Source organism: Alligator sinensis, unplaced genomic scaffold (genome assembly GCF_000455745.1).
Source record: "Alligator sinensis unplaced genomic scaffold, ASM45574v1 scaffold254_2, whole genome shotgun sequence".
Classification (NCBI taxonomy): domain Eukaryota; kingdom Metazoa; phylum Chordata; order Crocodylia; family Alligatoridae; genus Alligator; species Alligator sinensis.
This window is the reverse complement of record NW_005842396.1, coordinates 315,021-325,998: the sequence shown is the minus strand read 5'-3', so window position 1 is coordinate 325,998 and position 10,978 is coordinate 315,021. Positions and strand designations below refer to the sequence as shown.

Below are 10,978 nucleotides of genomic sequence, written 5' to 3'. Positions count from 1 at the left end.
CCTGCTGAATGCTTTAGCCTGCTCCTTCCTTCCCTTAAAGTAACAGGAGCCCCTGGTTCCATTATAACTATGGTATCATCTTTAATCACATAATCACATATTATTTTTCTCCAAAAGCCATGTCTCATGGCACAGGTAGGATATTGTTCTAGGAAGGAACTGGGGCAGATGGTAAAAGAGGCCACTGTCTGTAGGACATCTACATCATTTGTTGTACAAGCTGGAAGGTGTCTAGTAAATGAAGCAGGAAATTGCAGGAAGGGAAAGGACCATCTCATGGTTAAGGCAGCTGAATTCCACCATGGATAATTAGATTTTGTTCCTTACTATGCTACAGAGATTCTGTGTGAAGTTAACCTTAAGCCAGACTTAAACTAAAGTGTTCACAAGTGGCCACTAATTGTGCACTCATCATTTTCTACATATTCAGTGTGAGACATTTAAAACAGAATTCTAGAATGCAGTGTTCTTATGAGTGTAAATGAAGTCACTTGGATTAATAGTTTGAACACAAACAAACCATATGCTATAAATCCGATAAGCCTATGGAAATTATGAGGCCTTGGAGGATAACACTTAGGCACCCCAAATTAGTGGACAGCTATGGCAGTTTTGATTATGATTTTTCTTTGGCTCAGGTCATCATAAATAAAATGAAATTAAGACTACCTCTTTGGTTCAGTTAGTCTATAAATGAATGCCAGAGAAATACCCATGAAGAAATTAATAATAACTATTTGGTGTAATGTTTGAAAGGTCTATAGTATGCAAGCCTTGAGACAACATGAATATGAAGGGGTGTGTATGGGGGGGGGTGTGTGTGTGTGATATAGATATATATTTAACAACCCACTCTGCTGCCCCTACCTTCTAACTCCCTCAAGTACTCTCAACGTGTACCCATATTTCATTCCCCAGCATTCCAGTGTTCTCACTTCCTCCTTTTTCTCCTTGCTGCCTCAGTGCCAACAGAGAAGAATCTGGTTTCTCAGTTTCTGGTTGGGGAGTCACTGTGGCTCCAAGCAGCCAGGAGAAATTGCAGGTAAAATTCTGCTCAGCTCCTGCGTGCCTCCTTTGTCTTTGGGGCTGGTGAATGCAATCTCGTCAGCACAATCTGATGAGTGAGGCTCAGTCATCTTCAGTAAGGACAGAACATAACGGTGCAAAAAGAAGTGACAATTTTTGCCCGATCTGGCCACAGATGTGGTTTATAGCCATGATCAAACTCAAGTGCACAGCTGCAAGCTGTTTAAAAAATGGCCATTTGGGTAAAAATCTGAACTCTCATTACATGGGAGTTTCAAAACATACCATCTTCTATAATTTGCATCTGCACTGCCTCCCAGCCTATCACTGTTTTCAGGGGGCAGAGGGGGTTCGGTCTGGGGTTTTTTTTAGCCCCCACTGTAGGGTGGGATGGGTGAATTGGAGCCCCCCACCTCGGGGGTAGGGGGAGGAGGAGGAGCTCCAATACACCAACCCACCCTCCAGCACTGCTTGGAGAACCCCTAGAACAGGGATAGGAAACGTTTTTGGCTGGAATGCTGAATAACCCACAATGTCTACCTTGTAAGGTGGCAGAGTGCTACCATGCCAAAAAAACAAAACTGGGGCAAGGGATACATGACGGGGGACACTGTTATTAATATAGTTAATAAACATAAATATTGCTTTTGGAAAATAGCAGCTGGAGGAGAGTGGGGGCTAGGTGGGAAGCGGGGGCTGCCCCGGGGCTCCACAGATTTGGACCATGGTGGATGGGCAGGGGCGCAACCCAGCCCAGCCCTCACAGCTCCATAGGGATGGGCCGCAGCCACCCTGTCCATGAGGGGATGATGCTTGGCCACCAGGCTCTGGGCTCGGCTTCCCTGTGTGCTGAGCACAGTGTGAGTAGGGCAGAGCTGCCCCTGGTGCAGGGGCCTGGCCATGGGAGCCCCCTGGGTCCTGGGAACAGCCACCACAGGTGGTGCTTGGGGCCAAGCCAGCTGGGAGCCTGCAGCACAGTGGCCCTGCCCCAGCCCTGGTCCGTGGAGGGAAGCTGTGGGTGGGCAAGGCCAGGGTCAGCCCACAGTGCCTCCCCCCATGCCTGTTTCTCCCTGCATTGCCCAGACCTGCACCCATGCCCTGTACCCCAGTGCTGACCCTGCCCGGGTGCGCCGGGGCGCCCGGGTGTGACGGGGCATCCGTCTGCCCAAACACCCGTCAGACCCACCCCCTGGGAGCTTCCAGCACAGTGGCCCTGTGCAGCGCCTGCCCAGGCCTCAGACTTGCCCACCTGCAGCTCTCCTCCAGGGGCCAGGCCAGGCCGGGGGGTGCAACCGATGGACAGAGGGTGGGGCTAGCAGAAGGCAGACTGCAACCTTGCTATAGTCTCCTGACTCTGCTCCCAGTGCCTGTCCTGGTGCCGGGACCTGTGGCTGCTCCAGAAAGCCTGGAACAGCAACTTAAAATTTTTTTTTTTTAAACAATTTCCTCGCAGGCCTCCTGGCATGCCAGGGAGAATGTCTCCGTGTGCCACTAATTGGCATGTATGCTGGGGGTTACCTTTTCCTGCCTTAGAATAGGTTGCCTCTGCTCCCTTTCCCCTTCTCATTCTGATGACAGGGACAGCCTGGGAGGAAGCAGGGGCCATTGCTAGGGGAAGCCGGCTGCAGGCTTCCAGCCAGCAGCTAGATTCTCCTCCCTCCTAGAACCAACAATGAACTTCTGTTTGGTTTGGGGGTCATTGTAACTTGGAACACTTCCTGGAAAGCGTTCTCAGTTACAGCAGGGAGCTGCACTTCTGTCTGCACCCCATGGGAATTAAGTTGTCAAAAGTCTGCCCTGAGCATGTGTAAATTGCAGTTTTTCAAAGGCTTTAATTTGGCCAGAATTAGGAAAGTTTTCACAGAAAATGGCAAAAGCGACATCCCTGACAGAGACCTCTTCTCTTTCAAATCTTAAGTTCTTCCTGCAGCTTCTCAACCAAGTGATTTTAAAACTGATTTTAACATTGGTCTAACAATATGTTGTTTCCCTAAGCTTGTTTCCAAGAAGGGTTGAAAGTCAGTGAGGCAGATACCCAGCATAGCAAGTTTTAGCTCATGAAACTTGGACTAAATGATAAGCAGCTGAAAACAGGGTCTATGAGTTGTATCAGACCTATGAGCTCCATCTGTAGAAAGATTATGAATATTAACTGTTTTCTTTTTTTTAAATGTTTCAGATTCTTTGAATACATATTCCTCTATAAAGACGCAGTGCTGTTTCAGATTGAACAAGTTACAAAGCTGTGCTCAAAAATTGCTCTGACTGAGCCATGGGATCCTTATGATATTCCTGCCAATTCAACTTATGAAGATCAGTACTACATTGGAGGACCAGGAGATGAAATTATGGTACAGGAATGGTCTGATAGAAAGCCAGCCAGGAAACGTAAGTGTTTCCTTTTGTTTCAGCATTAAAAAAGTGCATTCCTTTTACTCAGAAACATATACAATTTTCCCCCTTACACCTAGCATTGACTTTCATATTATCACAACATTCGTACAAAGGAAAAATAAATATCTGCATGGCTGGTATATCATGTTACTAGTGCTGTATTTTATTAAGCAAATGTCTTGGATCTAAGGATGGTTAAATATATTCAGTTGAGTCATTTTCATCCTACCATATTTCAGTACAGTCTTTGGGATGAACGCAGAATGATTCATTAGAGAGTTCAATAATATAAGTAGAGGCACACTAAGTAGAGTGTTACAAGGTCAAACAAACTTCAATGTAGCATGCATATATACTCATCTTGAATTTTATCATAAGTTCACTATGTTATTTTTCAGCACCATACACTCTCACCGTGCACTGAATTTTCATTAGGCAGGAAACTCGTAGTTTCCCTCTCTTTTCAATCTTAGTACTGCACTTGGCAGTTGCATGCCTGGCTCACAAAAGGAAATAGGCGGAAGTTTCAAAAGGCACAGGATGTTAGGTTTTGGATGCAGAAACAGTCAGTGGCACACTGGCTTCCATCTCGTCTATGGTTTAGACATGATCTGGACAGCTATAAAAATAGTCCTTAAAGCCTTTGAATTTAAAATTAAATGTTTGATATTATGCAGTTAACACAACACTTGTGGTCATGACCAGCAGATAAATGGATTCGCTTGCACTCAAGTATTTAGCCAAGGGGAATTTTTTTTATGTCTGGAATAAAAAAATGAGAAATAAAACAAACAAAAAGATTGTTACAACTGTAACTAGATTGGATCTTCCAAAGTTATAGAGGAGATGCATAATCAACAATGCCAAGAAAATTGTTATTAAGATCCAGTGTCTTTGGATTATTCACAGTATTTAATATCCAGATAGTATCAATTTTCTATTCTTGAAAATATTTGAATATGTCCTGACATACTTTGTATATTCAGGGTATTTGCATAAGTTTTGTATGGCAAGTTTTAAAGACTGCAGTGTCTTGTTCTTACTTCTGTATCCATCCCTCAGAATTAATTTGGCTTGGAATCGGCAGATTGCAGGTATATTAAAGTTACACTGATTTAAGTGGATTCCCAAAAGTACACTACTAGCATTTTATTTGTCATTCAGTTATTTAAGAGTCTGATTGTACTAGCAAGAGCAGGTTTCAGGAGGAACCTACAGATCATTTTGAAATGTCTGATTTTACATTTTTTTTTGGCATTTTAGGTTTTGGGGAGGGATGCTGAACCACTGATGACCTTATCAGTCTTTTTTGAGATGGCCTGTATGCATTTTATGTCATAACTAGAGCTATTTTCATAATGTGGTTACTGCACAGCACTTGACACAATTTTATAAAGGTAGAAAATAAGTGTGTTTGGCTGTTGTTTGGATAAGAGAAAGTTCATGCTGCAAAAGGGTTAGAAAAAAAAAAAACACTTACAAGCATTTGTAAAATGAGGAGATCCCTGCCTTCAGCATGTTTTATAGTTTTAAACCTATGGGGGCTGGATTCTATTTTTGTAATAAGGAATGATCAAATGCATAATGCTAGGATCTGAATATATTGTAATGGATATGGGTGGCTGGCTAGTGGTTATGTTCAGGTGTCTTCCTTTCCAGCTCTTGGAAATTAATATGTAATGTATACTAAACGCCGTCTTGTCGAGCAGGAAGACAAAAGGGAATCAAAGTTCTGAAATGTCCGCAGGAAGTATGACTGGCTTGTGTAAACTCAAGGTTAAGATAGAGCCTGCAAATGGATTCAGCCACAGAGTAACATACATATTTGACTTCAAGGACTATAACTCAGCTAAAAAACCAAGACAGTCTCATCAGGATTAAAATTCTCTTAATTCTCCATTTTAGTCACGCCTGTGAGTTCAGCTTTTTACAAACTGTTTGATACAGACAGTAATCAATGTTTTATACAATCTTCAAAACTCCAAAAGTGTTTTGCAGGGGAGACATTTTTCAATTACTCCTTTACAGAAAAGATGTCTACTTGCTTTGTTTAGTTATGGCACTTTTGCCTTTCAAAAGTACCTTTCATATCAACTGTAACCATATCCTCTGCACAAATAGGTTCCTTTTTAGATTCCCACCTCTAATTTGGTGAGTTTTCACATTATATGAACAGACAAATTACCTTTGTTTAGAAGGCAATGGGGCTTAAAATAAGGCTAAGTTATTGTGGTTTAATGTTTACTTACTATGGGGTAAGAGTGGGCACACAGACAGTTGCCACATATCAGCTACTTCGTAGTTAGCTTCTGCCTCTTTTTAACTTACTGCAGTTTATTTGTTTGTTCATAAAATTGTTAATATCATTAAGACTATTGACAAATGTAAAGTTAGGCATGTGAAAAAAGCACCTTGTGGAACTGGAACAGGCTTAAAAATGGAGGGGTAGGGGGAGAAAAAATAGGCAGGCAAGAGATGAAAGATACTCTGAGGTGTCATCTGCAACAGTAGGTCAGTGTAACCTACTCTAGATGGCAGAATATATGAAGCTGCATATATAGAAATACTGGCATCAACGATGACAACAGTAGGTGAATGGACCTCCAGTGGTTAGAGGACCTGAGAGAAATAAAAGAAGTCCCTGAGTTAACTTGGAGTAAAACTATAACTTAAAAAAAACCCACAGATGGAAGTTTCCACCTCAAGAGACAAATTAGTGGTGGAGGTTTATATCTTGCCATGGAGCAAAGGTCGAAATAGGATCCTTTTGAACAGGATCTTGAACTGAACAGGGTCCCAGTGGAAATGCCAGGGAGATGGGAGCTGCAGTAATGAAGGTACAGGTGAAGATTTCCATAAGGGTGCAGGCAAAGTGAAGGCTCTTACGGACAATGCTGTAAAGGTGATGATAGGCAGATTTGCAAACAGAGGGGTGGTGGGAGAGGTAAAATTTAGGGATTAGGATGATGCCGAATATTTACACAGACCAAGAAGCATACAGGAGGAATTAGTTAAGAAGAGAGATAGAGGAGTTGAAGTTTGTGTTTTGGAAAGTTCTTTCTATTTCCAAGACAAACACGTCTGTGTTGGAGAGAGTTAGCTGGAAGAAGATGAGAAGAAGGCCATGTTTGTTTGAATTAAAGATGTGGTAAGATATGGACAGCTGAATATCATCAGTATAAAAGTCATAGTTTGGAGTTAAGATGTTTGGAAAACAGGAGGGTAAAAGATATTGGGTTACAGAAGAAGAGTTCTGGTTTGAGGGAAAAATTTTCACCAATGGTTTGACAGACAAAAGAAGAAACATTGATAGGAAGGGTTAAAAGTTACAGTTAGTTCCCAGAGCATGGTAACAGACAAAAGCCTTTAGTCTTAGAAAAGGGGATTATGTCTGAGATTGCATTAACTACAGGTTTATGACAATGGTTTCCAAATTACAGGCAGAGTAAAAACTCTAAAATATAGTCGTACTTCATAACCTGTTAAGCTCCAGGTCCAGATGGGTGGCAAAATGCATAACTTTTACCCTGACTGAGTTTTCTTTTTTCATGCAGAAAACTCAACATATTGTGTTATTTATTCCTTTAGTGTAAATAATTCTGTTGGACACTTGAATTTTACGGGGATTTTTTCCATGACAAATATATTTTTTTAAATAAAACTGAGGATGCCAAATGTGTTTGGAATATAGGTAAAATTTTGGGATCAAAATCAGGGATGGCAGTCAAAAACACGTGTATGTGGAAGATATGGGAGTGTTATTTGGAAAAACACGAAAAATCTACTTGTCTGATTACTAGCATGAACAATGGCTAGTAAACTTACAGGACTTCATTTATTAGAATAAAGGAAGTAAAATGGGGAAAATTAAAATGTTTCAAAAGACAGGACAGTCAGTGAGAGATTTGGGGAAGGGATTGTGGGTATCAGAGTCAGGTAAATAGAAGAAGCAAAGAAAATACTGACATCACAAGGAAACAAGGGTCAAGAAGGAAAAGGGGTCAGTGAAAACAGCATTTTGCTTAAAGCTTGTTATGAGAATGGCACAGTGAGACAGGAGAGATGAGCAGAGGAAGGTAAGTTAATGAGAGAGAGTAAAAATGAATAAGGAGGAAACAATGGCCAGGAATTATGCTAATATTAGACTGAAAGATGGCAATCTGAATAAAATGTCCTTATAATCAGGGATTAAATGGCTGTCAGCTGAACCTAAAGCAAAACTGACCTGTGCTGTTAGAATAGTAGAAACTGGGCTGTTCAGAAGTTGCTTACAATGTGTATTCTGTACACAGAGATTTTAAAAGCTGCTCCACCAGTTCCGTGTATGCGTACTTGAATATTTTGTCATGAAGCAGCAGGAAAAACACTTGTCTTCCACTTCTGCATTAAGGTTGAGATTTTTACAGATTAAGGCCCTCTGCTGCTTTGGGCTCTTTTGAAAGTCCAAGCCTAGAAGATTTTACATAGTTGAGGAAAATCTATGAACATTCACTTAAAACTTTAAGAAAAACAACAAAAATAACAATAACTCATTTGTGTTTGTTCTATAAAATAGATAACCTTTGTGCTTCGTTTCAGTTGAATCCTGGGTTGGAGTTTACACAATTAAGGACTGTTACCCAGTACAGGAAACCTATACCAGGAACTACAGTGTGACAACTTCCACCCGTTTTTTTGATCTACAGCTGGGTATTAGTGACCCCTCTGTGTTTACCCCACCCAGCACCTGCCAAGAAGCACTGCCAAGACGGATGAAAGATGAGTGCTGATTATGGATGTTGGCTGCCACAGCGAACAAATAATAATGAAGGGGATGACAATTAATAATCAACTGTTGACATCCAACCTGATTTTCAAGCTCATTGTTGCTCTTTTGGGAATCGTAACATTTTTGTTTGCACGGGAACATACCATTTAATTGAGTAATATGTATAACAAAAAAGATCTCTTTTTCAGTTGTTCCCTATGTTAGACTCTGTTCAGCGATGCACTTGCTGTTGTAGAGTTTCCACTAAAGTTATGTTTATAGATCCTGTTTATTTTAATTGTGACTAATTTTTTAAAGATTTTATTATTTAATTTTCCAGGATGACAACACAAAAGTATGTTGTGCTCTTAACATGAAAAAGGAAAGGCAGAACATTTTTGTTACTTATGAAGAGACTGATATGCAGTGAGGTTAGCAAAAAGTATTGTGTGCTGAACTGTAAACACAAGATGGCACTTAAGCAGAATGTGTCAGAGAGATTAAATATGATCTCTTGGCTTCTGGGTTTCATTTTTTTGGGGTTTTCTTCTTTTTTATTGTTCAGAAAGGTAATAGTCAAGTCTTTGGTTTGTTTAATGTTTTCCTAAGAAACCAGAGTAACTGTTCATATAGCACTAATATAACATTTGTAGAGAGTAAAATATAAAATTAAACCAAAGTTTTCTTGTATTTCCTAGTCCCAGAGAGTCTAATTAGACAACTTTTTGGTTATTTACATTGCTAATAGATGCTTTGTCAAGGCATTATTACTTTTAACCTATGCAAAGAGATTATAGTGCACTCTAAATTGCTTTCATAATCCGTAACTCCTATTTTCAGAAGTCTTCCCTTTTCAAGGAGTATGAAAGGCTTTATAATTTCAGGTAGAAGTAAAAGCACCTGTTCCTGTCACCTGACTAGGCAAAATTAGATTTATATATGTACAGCACCTCATGTTTCATTCAAGAGAAAGACCTGTGTGTGTGACAGATTGGCGGGGGGAGGGGGGAGGAAGAGGTATTTGAAATGCCTTCTGCATGGTATGGTTACAGTGCTAGGATCTAAGCATAATGACAATCTTGCTTCTGTTTGCACCTACCCCTTTGATCACTGAGCATGTTTGGTGTTAGATCAGCTTTCCAAGGCATTATCCTTTACAGCTTTTTGCTGGTGGGAGGAAGGAGACCCTAGTTTAACTTTAAATAAATAAATAATTACATAAATAACATCCAAAAAGACCCAAGAATTGCACTTTTATAGCCATAAAAAAGAAAAAAGAAAATCTGCACAGGACATTTAAAATAATATGAGTTTAATGGCCCCACTCTTTATGCTTCTACATGTGTTATAAATATATCTATATTCCACAAGTTTAAGATTTTATTTTTAATCAATAATATATTTATAGATATATTTTGATTTCCTTGCTAGCATTGGGTTTTACCTCACTCTGCAAGTTGTCCTGCAATGTAAGGGTTAGTTGCATTTAGTGTGAGTTGGGATGTCAAGTTATGGAGCTGGTGTTAGGTGTTTAGTACTTTCACATTGTCCTAGGTATCCTTTCCTAGGACAATTTTCTTAAAGACAAGAATAATGTGCACAGTGAAAGAGGGACTCTTGTTAATACAATGTATAATTTCTTAACCAGATGCACCATACCTTATTAGTTTCTCAAACCTTAGTAGATTTTATCACTTAGAGGGGTAGCCCAATAGATGTGGTCTGAAACACTGCTTAGTGTACTGAGAGAAATATTACTTAGTGTAATGCCTGTTGCACATACCCGTGTGAAAAAGCTAAAATATAATGTTAATTATAACACTTTCCCAAATATAAAATTTTTATTAGAAAAAGAATAGGTTTAGCTATGAATTTAGTATGCATTCAGTCTGTGTGATCCTTCTGTATTTTTGTGACACCCTAAATCTGAACTGTTTACTGTTTTCATTAGGGCAATGATTAACCTGCATTCCTTAACATATGTTTCTTTGAAATCTGGGGAATGTAACAAACCTGGCTAGCAAACACGGAACTGTGATACTGTGTCATTTAGGATGATTTTGTTGTGGTATAACAAATAGCTGTGTAATCTGCGAATATGCATTATTTTCTGTTGACTATTATATAATCTCTAACAATGATGCTGGTGTTCCTTGAAATATGCATTTGCAGAACTCTACAACAAAAAATGCTTTTAAAAATATGCTGCAGTGATATCCAGGGTAATTTTAGATGGCAGGATGGGTACCCTTTAAAACAATGCCATTGTCTTTGTATATCTGAATGCTGCTCTACAGAGTCAATAAAAAGAATTGTCAGAGAAAAAAACAAAGAAAAACACTGTGGGTTATTTTCTCTGTTTTAAATTAGCCACTTACTGACCACAAGAATTTGCCTAGTTGATTAACATTTACTGTAGCAGAGGCATTTGGACTGGACTTTTTTTGACACTACAGCCTCTTTACATCGTTGTAGAAGTGTTAGGTGCTTAAGTGATGGAGAGGAAACAATGTAAATGATAATCTACTTCTTTGTTCGTAACAGCTCCCTTGGATAGAAGAAAGTAATTGCAGCCCTGCATCTGTCACACCATAGAATATTCACAAATAGTGGCAGAACCTCTTGAGTTGGACAAAGCTTTTTTGTGAGATTTCCAGTACTTCCTGGTTTCAACTGGGCCAGAAATAGTGCAAACAGAGACTTTCTTGCCATATTTTTTGTATTTCTGCTTCAAGGCTTAGCTAAAAGCAGGATGTGTAGAAACACAACATTGTTTTATTTAGAGTTAACCAAACATTCCTGAACCTAAAA

General features: G+C 39.7%; 1 protein-coding gene across 1 annotated transcript in view; it reads left to right on the top strand.

Annotated features, from left to right (window-relative positions):
• Positions 1 to 10,499, top strand: part of EPDR1 (ependymin related 1) — a 36,767-nt gene extending 26,268 nt beyond the window's left edge. Inside the window, exons 2-4 of the mRNA XM_025211242.1 lie at positions 885 to 1,042; positions 3,206 to 3,414; positions 7,999 to 10,499. Coding sequence (XP_025067027.1) covers positions 885 to 1,042; positions 3,206 to 3,414; positions 7,999 to 8,189 — 558 coding nt within the window. The 3' untranslated portion in view covers positions 8,190 to 10,499. The remainder of the gene's footprint in view (positions 1 to 884; positions 1,043 to 3,205; positions 3,415 to 7,998) is intronic.
• The last annotated feature ends 479 nt before the right edge of the window (positions 10,500 to 10,978 follow it).